The 18,766-nt window shown below is 39.3% G+C and overlaps 2 protein-coding genes across 3 annotated transcripts; both read left to right on the top strand.

Moving 5' to 3' along the window:
* LOC126756352 (juvenile hormone epoxide hydrolase 1-like) lies at nucleotides 1-17,063 on the top strand. The gene is made up of 5 exons (XM_050469353.1): nucleotides 1-73; nucleotides 13,981-14,167; nucleotides 14,294-14,493; nucleotides 15,896-16,094; nucleotides 16,162-17,063. Exons 1-5 carry the CDS (start codon nucleotides 66-68, stop codon nucleotides 16,960-16,962), a joined length of 1,395 nt encoding a protein of 464 aa, XP_050325310.1. The 5' UTR covers nucleotides 1-65; the 3' UTR covers nucleotides 16,963-17,063.
* LOC126756350 (juvenile hormone epoxide hydrolase 2-like) lies at nucleotides 66-11,721 on the top strand. Of its 2 annotated transcripts, none has more exons than XM_050469350.1 (4): nucleotides 66-260; nucleotides 596-795; nucleotides 10,564-10,762; nucleotides 10,828-11,721. In XM_050469350.1, exons 1-4 carry the CDS (start codon nucleotides 66-68, stop codon nucleotides 11,629-11,631), a joined length of 1,398 nt encoding a protein of 465 aa, XP_050325307.1. In that variant the 3' UTR covers nucleotides 11,632-11,721. The 2 variants fall into 2 exon arrangements, with proteins under 2 accessions (XP_050325307.1, XP_050325308.1); XM_050469351.1 differs by lacking the exons at nucleotides 10,564-10,762; nucleotides 10,828-11,721 and adding exons at nucleotides 2,050-2,248; nucleotides 2,320-3,222.
* Nucleotides 17,064-18,766: the final 1,703 nt, after the last annotated feature.

Raw genomic sequence — 18,766 nt, forward strand, 5'->3', positions numbered from 1 at the left:
ATTTCCAATTACAATTATACACCCATCCATCGGCTGTTGTGTCGCATTGTTGATTCGAAAGTGAAATGGGCACCTTGTTACGTATTACATTCGTGGTCCTAGCAATTGTCGTAGGTCTGTGTGTGCATAAATATCAGGAACTCACAAGCTCAGCGCCAATTCCCCAGCTGAACGATGCGGAATATTGGGGACCCGGCAGCGCCGCTAAATATAAGGAGAACACTGCCATTAAAGCTTTCGATATAAGCGCCAAACCGGAGGTAACTAATTGAACTTTAATATTTATTTCGTTATATATAAATGTGTTAATTATAAATATTTATGTATATCTGTACCTCTGAATATATTATAAATTGTTAGCAGTCAGCTTGCCGAATTGCCAGTCATTCTCACATAAGTACCTATACACTAATATACTACATACATATGTATGTAGGTTCATGCATACTTGTAGATAAATATCAAGCTATTCAAAATTGAATATACGTTCACCCATAAACATACCTACATATAATATATATATCGGAGAGTAATAGCAGTAATCAAAGCAAAACAATAATAATTTGAATGTTTTTTCTATTTTTTAATTCTATAGTTAATTGAAGATCTGAAAACGCAGCTGTCGCGACCGCTGGTGCTCACCGTACCCCTCGAAGGTGTTGGATTCCAATACGGCTTCAATTCTAAGTACTTGAAAGAGGTGGTGGCATACTGGCGCGACACTTACCTGCCCAAGTGGGGTGAGCGCGAGGCCTTTCTCAAACAGTTCCCGCATTTCGAAACACAGATTCAAGGGTGAGTATAGCGGTATAGCTTGTATATGTATGTATATCGTAAAAACTATTATTTACAAATGATCATGGAAAAACAAGCCAATAAAATAAAACAAGTTAGAAATGGTTAAGGTCTGGTGCAAGCGAACATTTTATACTCTTCCAGCTTAGAAGAATCAACGCGAATGCAATACCTTGTAGTCCGATTTCGGCCGGACTGTCACATAGAAATGCGAAAATAATGCCACGTACTAAATTTAGTCGAAATCGGTCAGTCGGGTCCCGAGATATGTAATTTCACCAAAAGGTGAGCGGTGCCACGCCCATCGTCCAATTTTCACACCGTCTTCCATAAAGCCTTCCTATATAATCTCGTAGGTAAAATTTAATGTAATAGTACGACAGGACCGTTATATGGGGAGTGTGCTGAGTTACATTCCGATTTCATCAATTTTCACACTGTCGGTAGAGGTGTTTATAATAATTGCGGGGCCACGCCCCGTGGCAGTGGTCCGATATTAATATTATTATATTATTAACAAAGCTATTATACTCTGTAGCAACAGAACTCCTGTTTGCAAGTTCTCGTGAGGATTTGTTTAATCAAAATTATTATTGTTGCAATACGAGCTTTAAGACTTTGAATCGAGCAGAACAAATATTTAGCACTCACGACCATATGAAATACTGATAAGCCCATATGTACCTAAGGAAATATGTCGATGTACATACGTACATATATGGCCGGGTCATAACTCGAACTTCATGAAGAGTGTAAACTACAACTGCATAGTATTTCCATAAGTATCTTCACGTCATACAAATCTTCGTGGATATTGATTAATGTAAATTGCTTAATTTTGGCTCTGTACTTTTATTTGGCTCCCACCATAAAGCAGTATTCTATGGCATTTTTATTTAATATTTGTTTGTAGCAAAAGCTGCAAATTTGTCCAAAGTCCGGAATTTATCAACCATTACATATTTCTAATTCAATTAGTTAGTGAATAAGGTAGTATCAACCTAAAGAACAGAACTTCGTCTGATTTTCCGAACTACCATAGTTCACATATGTACTATGTACATATATACTTACACAAATGAGCAGCTGAAGATTCTGCAAAATACATAAACACATACCGACTAAGGGAGTACGTTGACCGATTCTAATTTTAGAAAGACTCTGTATTGCGTTTTCAATGAAAATTTCCATCAGCTGATGGTTTGGAGTTGCGTTTTTATTCACTTTTTGCATATTCTTTATCTTTATTTACAGTTTACGAGTACACTTTATTCATGTGAAGCCCAAGTCCATCGAAGGTAAAAAGGTGGTACCTCTGTTATTGATCCACGGCTGGCCAGGATCAGTGCGCGAGTTCTATAGGCTAATACCGCTGCTGACGAAACCGAACCCCAAGAGTGAATATGTCTTCGAAGTGATAGCACCCAGCTTGCCCGGTTATGGTTGGTCGCAGGTAGGTACATATACACCTTCTCTGTAGACAAAGACTTTATTAAACATATTTATTCGTTGTTCCGTTCGCAGGGTGCCTCAAAAGTAAACTTTGGACCCGCACAGATGTCGTTAGTGTTGCGTAATTTGATGCTGCGTTTGGGTCATGAGAAATTCTTAATACAGGGTGGTGATTGGGGCTCAATACTCGGTGCAAACATCGTTACTTTATCGCCTCAGAATGTGCTCGGTTATCATTCAAATATGTGCACTACCAATCATGCAATGATTCACCTTTACAAGTTATTGCGAAATTGGTTCCCGAGCTTCTTTATAAAGGAAGAAAATAGTATTTTCTTTAAACCCTTTGGCAAAGAGTTAAGCTATATTTTGGAGGAGTCTGGCTACATGCATATTCAGGCATCCAAACCAGACACAATTGGCACAACGCTCACACAGAATCCTGTCGGTTTGGCCGCATACATCTTGGAGAAATTCTCCACATGGACCAATCCTGCATACAAGCAACTCGAGGATGGTGGCCTCACCAAACGCTTCACTTTGGACGAGCTTTTGGACAATATTATGATTTATTACACTACAAACTCGATAACTACGTCTCAGCGCTTGTACTCGGAAGGGCTCAATTTCGCTCAATTAGCTTTGAATTTGGACGCGACGCATATAAATGTGCCTACCGGTTGTGCACGTTTTATACACGACTTGATGCATTCGACGGAGTCAGAGCTTGGATTGAGGTTCAAAAATATTGTGCACAGTACCTACCACAAAGAAGGTGGTCATTTTGCAGCAATGGAGGTTCCACAGACACTTTACAGCGATTTCGTCGAATTTGTCGCTAAAGTATTCAAGAAGCCACATCCAAAGCAATAGTCTTTCGAAGACATTTAAACAATTTTTTGTATAAATTTTTTATTTTGTATAATTTCTGTTAATATTTTTCTAGAAAATAAAGTACCTAAGTCTTTTTTCTTACTTTCCTGTTTAAATCTGAGAACATTGATGGTATGGTAAGGTGAAATGTAGCGACCACCCTTCTTCTACTTTACTGGCGTAGACAATGCTTACGCGATAATTGCCGAGTTAATAGCAGCACGCCAGTCCCTTCTTCTTTTCACTACGTTGCGCCAATTCGAAATTCCAAGCGAAGCCATGTCCTTCTCCAGCTTCTCTTTGCAACAGAGTGGAGGTCTTCTTCTTCCTCTGCTTCGCCCGGCGGGTACTGCGTCGAATGCTTTTAGAACTGGAGTGTTTTCGTACATTTGGACAACATGAACTAGCCATCGTAGCCGCTGTCTTTTAATTCGCTCAACTATGTCAATGTCGTCGTATATCTCGTACAGCTCATCGTTCCATCGAATGCGATATTCGCCGTGGCCAACGAAAATTTCTCCAGCAGCAGATTTAAGAAATCGCACGATAGGGAGTCGCCTTGCCTGAAACCTCGTTTGGTATTGAACTGCTCGGAGAGGTCCTTCCCGATCCCGACGGATCTCAATCTCAGCTTACATAGCCGTATTAGGTTTGCGGGGATACCAAATTCAGACATCGCGGCATAAAGGCAGCTCCTTTTCGTTCTGTCAAAAGCAGCTTTGAAATCGACGAAAAGATAGTGTATGTCGATTCTCTTTTTACGGGTCTTTTCCAAGATTTGGCGCATGGTGAATATCTGGTCGGTTGTTGATTTTCCAGGCCTGAAGCCACACTGATAAGATTCAATCAGTTTGTTGACGGTGGGCTTTAATTTTTCACATAATACACTTCATAGAACCTTATACGCGATATTGAGGAGGCTTATCCTACGTTGGGTGCGCACATTGTGGGGTTTCCCATTTTGTGGATTGGGCAGAGCACACTTAAATTCCAATGGTTGGGCATGCTTTCGTCCGACCATATTTTACAAAGAAGCTGATGTTACAGCTTATTAGTTCTTCGCCGCCGTTGTTTTGTTCTTCAGACGGGTAATTGCTTTTCGAACTTCTTCATGGTCGGGCAATGAAACGACCGCTCCATTCAGCAGGGTGGGGAAGTGTTCCCTCCAAAATTTTAGTATGCTCTGGGAATCGTTTACTAGATCACATCCTTGGGTTTTATAAGAATAGCGACCACCCCCAAAACACATTAATCCTACAACCAATATTAAGCATGGAGTGTGGACTTGTAAATACCAGTCCCAGAAAGATAACTAAAATTGGTTCTTCCGTTTTCTAACATCTTCTGTTTTTCCTGTTTAAAAAGAAGGGATCTTCCAGAGAACGTTCTCTGGTGTGTGTTTATGATTAGTTCTCTGCTATTACACGAGGTGCCTCAAATAAATTGATAACTAAGAGAAGCATTGAAATTATAGAGTGAAATTGTTTGTAGATACTTTTGTACGCGTTTTCTTCATATGTGAAAAAATAAAACAAAAGAAATTGTTTTTCTTCAAAAATTATAATTTTTTAAAACTGAAAAATACAAATGATCTCCTACACGTCTGATAAGATCCTGCTTAAATAACGAGTGGAAAAACACTCCGAACTGCTTATTGAACAATGATGAACCTGAAACTCAAAGCAAGCAGTTAGCAATGAAGCAGGCACTCTAAAGACATCACAGGAGCGTGTTTGATATATCGTTAGAAAGGAAGTACCGCGGACTGAGCCAGCACGTTTCGAATCACTGAAATTATCGTGAACTTGTATGAATTGATTCCGGATGTGGGTCCCAATGACGTTTTACTCTCCCTCTCAGGCTGTAATGAATGATGAAGACCAAAAAAGTGGCTATGTTGTCTCTGTTCACTACATATTATATATTTGTATATTTAACCTTGGAGCATCAATGATTTTTTGAAATAATTTTGCGAAGATGTAAATTATTTAAAACAAGTAAGGAAGGGCTAAGTTCGAGTGGAACCGAACATATCATGCACTTGCAACTTACAAGAATCAAAGCGAGGGATATACTTTAGGTGAAAATCGTCAACCTGAGAATTGAAATCCAAGCAATTCTATATATATGTACATATACTATACAAGAGAGTGCTGAATGGAAGGCACCGGACAAGCCGAAGCCCAAAAACTCGCGCATGGAGGAGTCAAACGTGAAGACAATGCTGATTTGTTTTTATGATTCTAAGGGTATTGTCCACAAAGAATTTGTTCCATCCGGCCAAAACGTTGATGCGGTATTCTACCTTGGAATTTTGAGGCGTTTGGTGCGCCGTATTCGACGTGTTCGGCCCGAATATCGCAAAGATGAAAGTTGGCGTTTGTTGCACGAAAATGCACCGTCTCATCGATCGACGCTTGTGACCCATTATTTGAACAAAAATTACGTTTTAACCATTAGCAACTCCCCGTATTCACCTGATATGGCTCCGTGCGATTTCTTCCTTTTCGGAAAAATGCGTTTGCCCATGAAACGAAAGCGTTATGCAGACGTAGAGGTCATTCAAAAGGCTTGCACCGGCATACTGGCGGCCATACCGGCCAACGAGCCAAAACACTCATTCGACAAGCTTTTGGACGATGCAAAAAACTCTATTGAAGCAGAAGGAGATTATTTTAAATAAAATAAATTGATTTTGCCGAAAAAACCATTTGTTCTGATTTTTTTTAAGTCCCGTTTACTTTGGAAAGGTCTTTGTATATAACTCCTGAGACACATAAGGTTTGTTAGAAAAACGAAAATCATTATACGTAGTATATGGAAGTTGGGGTAGTATCGACCAGATTTTATCTATTCTTCCCCAATTACTATTAACATGTCACTTACTAAAAAACTATTCACATAGTGTAAAATCAGCCGGATGTTCAAAAATCCTCATATTAGTTATATGGGGGTAGGTCAAATTTTCGCTCAAATTTATTTATTTTAGGCACAAAGATACACTGTTATGTGTAAAATAGGTGGCATACTTTAAAAGCATTATTAGAGCGAATTTTAATACCGTTATATTAATTGCTTCTTGATTTGTGTATTGAAAAGTAAAAGAATCAAGTGGAATTTAAAATTGTGGTATATGAGAAGTAAGCGTAGTTATTTTCCGATTTCGTTCATTTTCACAATGTGACATAGTAATATGAAAAGAACTCACACACATACCAAATTTTATTGAAATCGGTCGGTGTGGTCCCGAGATATGGGATTTCACCAAATTATAACTTTATATCTTAATTTAGTGCTTAGTTATGGCACTTTACAGGTTTTCGGTTAATGGCGATTTGTGGGCGTGGCATCATCTACGAATCGAATTTTTTTGTAATAAGAAACCCGCGTATCATGTTTCATTGAAATATCTCAATTTTTACTTAAGTTACAGCTTGCACGGACGGACGGACGGACAGACAGTCAGTCAACCGCATTTCACGTCACCTGATCATTTATATACATACATATATAGTTATACATATATACAAACCCCTATATCTATCTCGATTAGGTTTAGGTGATACGTACAACCGTTAGGTGAACAAAACTATAATACTCTGTAGCAACTGGTTGCAAGAGTATAAAAAGTAATGGCAAGCCTGTGGTTTACCCACCAGACTAATGTGGAATGCACCGTTACGCTTTTCTGAAAGTAACTTTGTTGATTTGCCCGAAATTTTATGAAAATGTGAGAAAAAAGTACTATATATAGTTTTATTTTACTTCTTTACTTACAGTCGTTTCTTCTTTTTACAATGTGGCGCCAATTGGAGATTCCAAGCGAAGCCAGGTCCTTCTCTATCTGGTCTTTGTACTTTGTTGTTCATCAGATGGGTAATTGCTATTCGAATTTCTTCATGGACTGGCAATGGAACGTCTGCTATATTTTATCCTGGTGTTATGCTTTCACTGCCATACAGCAAGCCAGAGACGTGTTCCCTGCATAATTTTAGTATGCTCTGGCCATTATTCAATAGATCACCGCTGGAGGTTCTACAAGAGTATACTCCGCTTGAAACTTTCTGTTAGCCGCCGCATATTTTCGTAGAATTTTCAAGCATTACAAATGTCGGTCAGCATATCAAGCTCATACTCACGCATTTCGGCCTCTCTCTTCTTTTGTCTGCAAATTGGACTCGTTTCCCTTTTCAACTCTCGATATCTATCACATCCCGGACGAGTTGTAGTCGATCGTCTGTTTTCTCTCCACTGCGATACGGCACTCCTCATCGTACCAGCTGTTCCTTTGCATTTTCCGAAAAGCAATGGTTTCGGTTGTAGCTGTACGTAAGGAGCTTGAAATGCCGTCTGACAGTTTCCTTATACCGAGCTGCTGACGAGTGCTCTCAGAGAGCAGGTGTGCAAGTCGAGTTGAAAATCATTCGGCTGTCTGTTGTGATTGCAGCTTCTCGACGTAGAACCTTCCTTTCGTATGTTGACGTGCGTTCTTTGCTGCGCAGAAGAAGGTACGAATCTTGGCTGCAACAAGAGTCGGTGTTAGGACCTCGAAGCGTACGCACGTCTAAAACATTGTAGACGTGTCTTCCGTTTATCACATCTATTTTCATTATCTATTTTCGATCTGAAGACAGCCAGGTAGTTTGGTGAAATCTAGTACTACAGATAACCATATTTCGGGCCCCGGAGTTAATTTTTACCATAAGTAAAAATGAGTCAAAAGAATATATTTTGAGCTGCACCGAAATGTGTACTCTTTATTTATACTCTTAAGACTGACTTATTACATGGTTCTTACTTCTATTTATACTAACTAATATGTTTACTTATTACTAGTTGATAGTTTGTTAAGATACAGATTATATTATTTGTTTAGGTTTGTTTATATATATATTGCTTGCTTAGATACAATTGCTTTGTTCTAAGATAAGGTTGTGGTATTCAAACTCAATGTTGTTTTGATACTTGTTTGTTTAGGATTATTTGTTGTAGTGACAGTGCACATCAATTGTTCTAACTCAAGGTTGTTTCTGCATTCTGTTTACTGAAACAAAAGGTTGTTTTGATGTTTGTTACTATTATAAGGAATACATTCCTTAACTCCGGCGAAATCAATCAGCCTCAATCCATTTGAAGATCCTCGGGGAGGCTGAATTTACCGACTGTTGCGCTAATGATACCTTCTTTTCCTACCCTGGCGTTAAAGTCGCCAGCACGATTTTAACATCTTGGTGGGGGCAGCTCTCATACATGCGCTCCAAGCGCCCAAAGAAGGCATCTTTGATCACATCTTCCTTCTCTTCCATAGAGGCGTAGGAGAAAATCAGAGATATGTCAAAGAACTTCGCTTTGATGCGTATTCTGCCCGGACGGTCATCCACCGGGGTAATGATGTCAGCCTCTATTTTTACGAGGACATCAACCAGCTGGGTAGAGGCATGTTTCACCTTCTCACTTTGGCTCACCTTCAAACGGATGTTCTTTGGCCACCCAAGGGTAACTGGGTATAAGACCGTAAGTTGCATGCATTGCTGCATTTTCCTTGGCAGCTTTGTTAAAAATGGCCGATTTTAATCTATTGAGAATGGAAATCAAGCAACACGGACAGCTGTTTTTCAAATTTTCAACAATAATACAAGACGATTTGTGTTTTTATGCAGCTTTAAAAATAACGTGTTGATATGTTTTATTAATAAAAAGAGGTTTTGTAAAAATTGGTCGGCTAACAACTGCATCCATTTTCATTGAGAATATTATAAAAATTACAATCAGCTGTTTACGGGAGTTTCAAACTCGTATAGCTGCCGCTCTCTAACCTACACATTTGGATATGAGTTAATCCGGATTAAGACTGCCGCCTGTCAAGGCTATTAGGCAGAAAATACTTGTTTGTGGACGAGAAGGTGATAAGAAATCACATGTAAAGAAAAGTTTTGCGAGCGTTTTTGATTCGCTCTTAAGAAAATGATAAAAAAAGTGTGACAATTAAACTGGCACGCGTTACCGGCAAGTCTGGGGCGGAACCGTCACTGTTCTCGCTGGGTATATAGATTACATATACAATCATATGCACAAGTATGTATGTATGTATTTATCAAGGAAGGTAAGAAAATATGTGTATTATGTTACCTCTTCGCGATTCGACTTTGCTATCGCACAATCCCCCAATAAAAACGAATGCATACACTAAATATGTATAAATACATATGTATGTCTTAAGAATTAGCGCGGCAGCTATTCGATACGGTTGTACTTACCAATCAGTTCCTTTGCAGCCCTTAATGCGTTCGACTGTTGTAATATCATATCGTATTTATTGTTGTAAACATAATTATAATAATAAGGAAGGTAAATAAGTTTGGATTCATCGGCTGTTATGTCACAGTGTTGATTCGAAAGTGAGATGGGCCCATTAGGCATCCTGTTGCGGATTACGTTCGTGGTCCCAGCGATTGTCGTAGGTCTGTGTGTGCATAAATATCAGGAACTCACAAGTTCAGCGCCAATTCCCCAACTGAACGATGCGGAATATTGGGGACCCGGCAGCGCCGAAAAATACAAGGAGAACACTACCATTAAAGATTTCGATATAAGCGCCAAAAAGGAGGTAACTAATTGAATTTCTTTAATATTTATTTCATATATGTATATATATAATATATGTTTTTTTTAAAATGTTTTGAGCTGTAGTTAATTGAAGATCCTTTCTCAAACAGTTCCCACAAGGTTTGGATTTCAATACGGCTTCAATACTAATTAAACACAGATTCAAGGGTGAGTAAATTTCGTTCCCGCATTTTGAAACACAGATTCAAGGGTGAGTAAATTTCGCTTGAGAAATCTTACAGAGTAATAAAAGTATGTATGGGTATTTGTAAATGTTTATGTCACCTTAAAAACCAGTATAGTTTTAAACGTTTTATCTATACATATACTGAGTTATATCTCATGCACTGACCGACATATTCGACATAAGGTTTGTCAAAAAAACGAAAATCATTTTATGTACCATACTATATAGGAGTTGGGGTAGTATCGACCCGATTTTATTTATCGACTATTATCATTATTAACTATTAAATGCTGATAAGCCCGAGACAAATGTATCTAAAGAAATATGTCGATTTACGTATATAACAAAATGCTAAACCGGGTCATAACTCGAACTTCATGATGAGTATAAACTACAGCAACATAGTATATAAGTATCTTTACGTCATACGAATCTTCGTGGACATGATTATATTAGAACCACCAAAATACATAAATGAGCAGCTGAAGATTCTGCAAAATGCACAAACACATACCGACTAAGAGAGTACGTTGACCGATTCTAATCTTAGAAGGACTCAGTATTGCGATTTCAATGAAAATTTCCATCAGCTGAGGGTTTGGAGTTGCGTTTCTATTCACTTTTTGCATATTCTTTATCTTTATTTACAGTTTACGAGTACACTTTATTCATGTGAAGCCCAAGTCCATCGAAGGTAAAAAGGTGGTACCTCTGTTATTGATCCACGGCTGGCCAGGATCAGTGCGCGAGTTCTATAGGCTAATACCGCTGCTGACGAAACCGAACCCCAAGAGTGAATATGTCTTCGAAGTGATAGCACCCAGCTTGCCCGGTTATGGTTGGTCTCAGGTAGGTACATGTACACCTTCTCTGTAGACAAAGACTTTATTAAACATATTTTGTCTCGTTCGCAGGGGGCCTCAAAAGTAAACTTTGGACCCGCACAGATGTCGTTAGTGTTGCGCAATTTGATGCTCCGTTTGGGTCAAGAGAAATTCCTAATACAGGGTGGTGATTGGGGCGCTATACTCGGTGCAAACATCGTTACTTTATCGCCACAGAATGTGCTCGGTTATCATTCGAATTTTTGCTTTATTATTGACCATCCAATGATTCCCCTTCATAAGTTATTGCGAAATTGGTTTCCGAGCTTCTTTATAAAGGAAGAAAATAGAATATTTTTAAAGCCTTTGTACAAAGAGTTTATCCTTAATTTGGAGGAGTCTGGCTACATGCATATTCAAGCATCCAAACCAGACACAATTGGCACAACGCTCTCACAGAATCCTGTTGGTTTGGCCGCATACATCTTAGAGAAATTCTCCACATGGACCAATCCTGCATACAAGCAACTCGAGAATGGTGGCCTCACCAAACGCTTCACTTTAGACGAGCTTTTGGATATTGTCATGATTTATTACACTACAAACTCGATAACTACGTCTCAGCGCTTGTACTCGGAAGGATTCACTATCGCTCACTTTGCTTTAAATTTGGACGCGACGCACATAAATGTGCCTACCGGTTGTGCACGCTTTATTCACGACTTCTTACCTTTGACGGACTTCGAGCTTGGATTGAAATTCAAAAATATTGTGCACAGTACATACCACAAAGAAGGTGGTCATTTTGCAGCAATGGAGGTTCCAGAGACTCTTTACAGCGATTTCGTCGAATTTGTCGCTAAAGTATTCACCAAGCCACAATCAAAGCAATAGTCGTTCGAAGACATTTTTTTTTGTATAAATTTTTTATTTAGTATAATTTCTGTTAATATTTTTCTAGAAAATAAAGCACCTAAGTCTTTTTCTTACTTTCTTGTTTTAATCTGAGAACATTGAAGGTATGGTAAGGTGAAATGTAGCGACCACCCTTCTTCAACTTTACTGGCGCAGACAACGATTCTTTTCCCTACGTGGCGCCAAGTCAAGATTCCAAGCGAAGCCATGTCCTTCTCAACTTGCTCTTTCCAAAGGAGTTGAGGTCTTCCTCTTCCTCTGCTCCCCCCGGCGGGTACTGCGTCGAATACTTTCAGAGCTGAAGTGTTTTCGTCCATTCGGACGACATGACCAATCCAGCGTAACCGTTGTCTTTTAATTCGCTGAACTATGTCATAGAGAATATCTGGTCAGTTGTTGATTTTTCAGGCCTAAAGCCATACTGATAAGGTACAATTAGTTTTTTGGCGGTGGGCTTTAATATTTCACATAATACCCTCGATATAATCTTATATGCGATGTTGAGGAGAATCAACCCAGGGTAGTTGGTGCACATTGTGGGGTCTACCTTTTTAAGGATTGAACAGAGCACACTTAAATTACAATCGTTGGGCATGCTTTCCGACCATATTCTAAAAAGAAGCTGATGCATGCTCTTTATCCGTTTTTAGCCGCCGTATTTGAATAGCTCGGCCGGAAATCCATCGGCAAACGCCGCTTTGTTGTTCTTCAGATCGGTAATTGCTATTCGAATTTCTTCAGGGTCGGGCAATGGAACGTCTGATCCATCGTCATCGATTAGGGAATCGGGCTTGCCTTCTCTTGGTGTTATGCTTTCACTGCCATACAGCAAGCCGGAGAAGTGTTCCCTGCATAATTTTAGTACTATGCTTAATTAAATAGATCACCTCTGGGGGCTCTACAAGAGTATACTCCGCTTGAAACTTTCTGTTAGTCGCCGCATCTTTTCTTAGAATTTTCGAGCATTACAAATGTCGTTCAGCTTATCAAGCTCTTCATATTCACGCATTTCGGCCTCTCCCTTCTTTTGTCTACGAATGGGTCTCGTTTTCCTCTTCAACTCTATAAGATACCGCACGAGTTATGGTCGATCGTAACGTTGTGAGGTTGGCAGTCTGCCTTCTATCCACTGCGATACGGCACTCCTCATCGTACCAGCTGTTCTTTTGCATTTTCCCAAAAGCAATGGTTTCGGTTATAGCTGTACGTAAGGAGCTTGAATGCCTAGTCGCAAGTACAACGACTGTTTGTTTGATGACAGAAGATATTTCGTCGGCCTTCCCTCGTTCACTGCCAGACCCATTTGCTTTGCTTCCTTACACAGTCTGGGGAAAGCAGAACAAACGGCGCGGTTGTTGAGGCCAATGACATCAATATCATCGACATACGCCAGCAGGTGTACACTTTTATAAAAGATTTTACCTGGTTGATTAAGTTCTGCAGCTTAAATTATTTTCTCGAAGAGCCGTCTTGCCTGAACCCTCGTTTGGATCGTTGGCGGTAATCAAAAGGGGGGTTTCTCTCCCAAGGCTGTTGTTTAGTTCTCATTGGGGGCGTCTTTTACGTAGCTGGTCCCAAACATAGCGCGTAACCCTGGGGGGATGTTTCACCTTCTCACTTTGGCTCATCTTCAAACGGATGTTCTTTCGCTACTCAAAGCATACTTTGGGCCGGAAGTTGTGAGCCGCTTGAGCCATATGTAAAATAAAGATTTCTGGCCAATTCCACGTGAATGGCAATCAGAGAACTTTCCTCACTTTCGTGATCTTCTACACATAACTCCAACATTATAGTTTTATTACAGCAGAAACTACGTGAGCGAGAAGGTGATAAAAAATCACATGCATACAGAAGGTTTGGGAGCTTTTTTGATTCGCTCTTAAGAAAGTGATTAAAAAGTGTGGCGATTAAATTGACACGCGTTACCGGCACGTCATTATGTAACGGAACTGTCACTGTTCTACCAGGGTATGTAGGTTATAGGTATAAAATCATACATATGTACGAGTATGTATGTATGTTTGTATGTATCAATGACGGTAATAAAATGTGTTTATTATGGCGTAACCACTTCGCGATTCGACTTTGCTATCGCACAATCCCCCAATAAAAACGAATATATATATCGATACGGTTGTGTTCACCAATCAGTTCCATCGCAGCGCTGGATGTGTTCGACTGGTTTTGGACGGTGTGGTTTAATATCTTTGATATTTTTTGTTGCAAATATATTTATAATATAAATAAGTTTGGATATTTCCAATTTCAATTATACTCCCATTCATCGGCTGTTGTGTCACAGTGTTGATTCGAAAGTGAAATGGGCACCTTGTTACGTATTACATTCGTGGTCCTAGCGATTGTCGTAGGTCTGTGTGTGCATAAATATCAGGAACTCACAAGTTCAGCGCCAATTCCCCAACTGAACGATGCGGAATATTGGGGACCCGGCAGCGCCGAAAAATACAAGGAGAACACTACCATTAAAGATTTCGATATAAGCGCCAAAAAGGAGGTAACTAATTGAATTTCAATATTTATTTCGTTGTATAACAATGTGTAAATTCTCATATATGTATATACATATACCTATATATTTTTGTTTTTTTTATTATTATTTTTCTATTTTTTAATGCTGTAGTTAATTGAAGATCTGAAAGCGCAGCTGTCGCGACCGCTGGTGCTCACCGAACCCCTCGAAGGTGTTGGATTTCAATACGGCTTCAATACTAATTACTTGAAAGAGGTGGTGGCATACTGGCGCGACACTTACCTGCCCAAGTGGGGTGAGCGCGAGGCCTTTCTCAAACAGTTCCCGCACTTTGAAACCCAGATTCAAGGGTGAGTAAATTCCACTTGAGAAATCTCGTAGAGTAATACAAGTAAGTATGTATGTAAATGTGCAAGTTACCTTAAAAACCGCTATAGCTTGTATATGTATATCGTAAAAACTATTATTTTAAAAATGATCTTGGAAAAAAATGCAATAAAATAAAACAATAAAGGTAGGGCTAAGTTCAGGTGCAACCGAACATTTTATACTCTTGCAATTTAGAGGAATCAACGCCAGCGATATACTATAAGATGTAAAACGTCAACCAGCGGATCGGAATTCAAGCAATATTATATATGCATATACCATATATAATTTATGCACTGACCGACAAATTCGTAATAAGATTTTTCAGAAAAACGAAAACCATTATACGTAAGATATCGTCACACAAAATGCTAAACAACTTATCTTAAAAATTTAAGTTAAGTTTCTTTTTGAATATGATGCTCTACACTATATTAAATACATATATCTACGAAATTTTAAAATAAGACTTTATAAAACCGTGTTTTTCTTCTCCTGAAAACTTATGATAAGGATGTTACGGATGTGAAGTATTGACCCGATTCAACCAATTTTTTGTGCACACAGATATTTCTATCAGGATAAAATTGTCTCTGCATTTCAATTGTATACCCCTTAAATTGGCCGATGTTGTAGGTCAAAAGTAATATTCGGTACTTAGAAGCTTGAACAATTTTGGTTTGCTTTTTGATTTGTGTACTGGAAAATTGAAGAATCAAATGGAATTTGAATTTCTGGTATGTGAGAAGTAGACGTGATTGTAGTCCGATTTCGTCCATTTTCGCAATGTCACATAGGAATTTTCATACCGGCTTCCATTAAGCCTTTTCGTACTATTATGGAGGTAAAATTTAATGCCTCTGGCGTATTTACTAATTGATTAATTGCGCTTTTAGTAGTTTTTGACAGTACTGTTACATGGGGACTGTGCGGGGTTACATTCCGATTTCATCCATTTTCACATTGTCGATAGGAGTTCTCATAATAGGTATTTGCACAATTTGGTTGTTGTAGCTATACTGGTTTAGGAGATATATATGCATTAAACTTATTAGAGAGCGAGGCCAAGCCCACTATTTCAATTTTTTTCCTAGTATCTAAAGAAGTATGGCGATGTACGTATATGATGAAATACCAGGCCGGATCATAACTGGAACATAAAGTAATCATATGTGGAGTTGATTGGTTGGAATTTTTGGTTAAGAGATCCTTTGAAAATAATGTATACTCCACATTCCGTTTAATAAGATCGGACTTAACGCTTGCTACAAATTGAAGACTAAGAGAGTACGTTGACCGATTCTAATTTTCGAAGGACTCAGTTTGATGGTTTGGAGTTGCGTTTTTATTCACTTTTTGCATATTCTTTATCTTCATTTACAGTTTACGAGTACACTTCATTCATGTGAAGCCCAAGTCCATCGAAGGTAAAAAGGTGGTACCTCTGTTATTGATCCACGGCTGGCCAGGATCAGTGCGCGAGTTCTATAGGCTAATACCGCTGCTGACGAAACCGAACCCCAAGAGTGAATATGTCTTCGAAGTGATAGCACCCAGCTTGCCCGGTTATGGTTGGTCGCAGGTAGATATACACCTTCTCTGTGGACAAAGACTTTATTAAACATATTTATTCGTTGTTCCGTTCGCAGGGTGCCTCAAAAGTAAACTTTGGACCCGCACAGATGTCGTTGGTGTTGCGCAATTTGATGTTGCGTTTGGGTCATGAGAAATTCCTAATACAGGGTGGTGATTGGGGCTCTTTACTCGGTGCAAGCATCGTTACTTTATCGGCACAGAATGTGCTCGGTTATCATTCAAATATGTGCACTACCAATCATCCAATGCTTTACCTTCTTAAGTTATTGCGAAATTGGTTCCCGAGCTTTTTTATTGAGGAAGAAAATAGAATTTTTTTTAGACCATCCAGCAAAGAATTTACCTTTGTTTTGGAGGAAACGGGATACTTGCTTATTCAGGCATCCAAACCAGACACAATTGGCACAACGCTCACACAGAATCCTGTCGGTTTGGCCGCATACATCTTGGAGAAATTCTCCACATGGACCAATCCTGCATACAAGCAACTCGAGGATGGTGGCCTCACCAAACGCTTCACTTTAGACGAGCTTTTAGATATTGTCATGATTTATTACACTACAAACTCGATAACTACGTCTCAGCGCTTGTACTCGGAGGGCTACAATTTCGCTTTCCATGTTATGAATTTGGACTCGACACATATAAATGTACCTACCGGTTGTGCACGTTTTATACACGACTTGATGCATTTTACGGATTCAGAGCTTGGGTTGAAATTCAAAAATATTGTGCACAGTACATACCACAAAGAAGGTGGTCATTTTGCAGCAATGGAAGTTCCACATATTCTTTACAGCGATTTCGTCGAATTCGTCGCTAAAGTATTCACAAAGCCACAACCAAAGCAATAGTCATTCGAAGACACTTAAACAATTTTTTGTATAAATTTTTTATTTTGTATAATTTCTGTTAACATTGTTCTAGAAAATAAAGTAACTAAGTTTTTATCTTACTTTCGTGTTTCAAATTGAATATTAAGCATGGAGTGTGACTTCCGTCCCGGAAAAACAACTCAAATTAGTTCCTCCGTGTTCCAACGCCTTCTCTTTTGTCTGTCTAAAGGGAAACATCTTCCAGAGAACGTAAATTTATACTATATTTATTTATAATTTACGTTCTCTGGTGCCGCCACTTACGAGCGCTTGCGGCGACATCTGTTGAATGTTAGCTGTGCTCGTGGTGTGAGTTTTTGATTAGTTCTCCGCTATTACACAAGGTGCGTCAAAAGAATTGAAAACTAAGCAAAACTTGATATGTGAAAAAAGAAAAACAAAAAAAAAAAAACAAATTTGTTTTTCTCCAAAAATAATAATTTTATAAAAATAAACAATAAAAATCAGTTCAGAACATCAGAATTCTTGCTGGGTAAAAACACTGAGACGAAGACCTATTTTTTGTGTGATTTGAGCCAAAACTGCTCGCGGAAAGACATCTATTGACGAAATAAGCGGTTATGTTCTCTCTGCTCACTACATTTTGTATAAATGCTAACGCATTTTGGCTTCACAGCTTCTAATATGTAGATGTGTGTAGTTAGGCACTTTAAAACTCTTTAAACCCGCATTACATTCAATTAAATTCATTGAGTCGACATTATCCCTTCTCATTTTCTCATTTTCTCATTTTCAGATGAGTATGTTGTTCGTATATTCGCGTGGCAATAAAAAATTCAATACTCTTGCAATGAAGTCCATCCCGTTCACCTTCATCAGCGCCGGTATCTTGGTAATAAATAATTTCACTGCACTTAACAGCAATTAGGGAAGCGCATAAAATGACAAACAACAAAGGGAAACTTCGGAAAAAATGTGAATCACAGTTTAAATGTCAGCCGGAATTGACGTTGCACGTTCGTGAAAATCAAACGGGGAGTGCCGACAAGGCGACAAGGCGGCAGGCGACGAAAACCCATTGACAATTCAGCTGGCAGCGGAGGTCCAGTCGGCACATGCACGACACACACACACGCTTATGCTTTCAGTTGTTTATAAATATATTTTGTATAAGTTGTCATACGTTGTTGCAGGAGCTGCTGGCTGGCCTTTTGCGCCGTTGTTTTGGCAGATTGTGTTTTCTGGCACGTGACATACATGCATAATGAGACGAAAGGATTAGCAACTCACGAAGCGAATGGCGAAAGAATTGGTCGAAGAATATAACGACAGACGACAACAAAGAGGTCGCCTACACCGCTGCCCCCTGTCACGAGCCTTAAGAGCCTGCGCGCCCAACTAGCCGAGTGTTCGCACAACTGAAAGGACAAAAGTCAGTGAGGAGTCGCCGCCGCCGCCGCCGCTTTGCTGAGTCAGGGCTGGTCGCAAATGAGTTGTTTCCGTCTTCGTTTAGCTAGAAACACAATGTTACTATTCCGATTCAGCATGTGTAGCGGTAATTGGATTTTTATTTTTGACTGCCATTGTGTCGTGCGATTTCCACGGAGGCGTTTGCTCTGCACTTAAAAGGTGCAACAGCTAGCAAGTGTCAAGGCGCCACGCACCCACATACGCACGCACATGTACATGTGTCTCACGCAAAGCGTCCTGCATTACCTTAACGCAAATGTTTTGGGGCACTAAGCAATGTTTACGTGCCACTCGTGTGTGTGCGGACAGGTGAAAACAGGTAAAAGATTTCCCCAACGGTTCTTAAGAGACT

The sequence above is a fragment of the Bactrocera neohumeralis genome, chromosome 4, assembly GCF_024586455.1.
Source record: "Bactrocera neohumeralis isolate Rockhampton chromosome 4, APGP_CSIRO_Bneo_wtdbg2-racon-allhic-juicebox.fasta_v2, whole genome shotgun sequence".
Classification (NCBI taxonomy): domain Eukaryota; kingdom Metazoa; phylum Arthropoda; class Insecta; order Diptera; family Tephritidae; genus Bactrocera; species Bactrocera neohumeralis.

Coding starts and splice junctions, on each gene's coding strand:
- LOC126756352 (XM_050469353.1), top strand. Junction 14,168..14,293: donor ATATAAGCGCCAAAAAGGAG/GTAACTAATTGA, acceptor TTAATGCTGTAG/TTAATTGAAGATCTGAAAGC. Junction 16,095..16,161: donor CCGGTTATGGTTGGTCGCAG/GTAGATATACAC, acceptor TTCCGTTCGCAG/GGTGCCTCAAAAGTAAACTT.
- LOC126756350 (XM_050469350.1), top strand. CDS start 66: ATGGGCACCTTGTTACGTATTACATTCGTGGTCCTAGCAATTGTCGTA. Junction 796..10,563: donor TTCGAAACACAGATTCAAGG/GTGAGTATAGCG, acceptor CTTTATTTACAG/TTTACGAGTACACTTTATTC. Junction 10,763..10,827: donor CCGGTTATGGTTGGTCTCAG/GTAGGTACATGT, acceptor TCTCGTTCGCAG/GGGGCCTCAAAAGTAAACTT.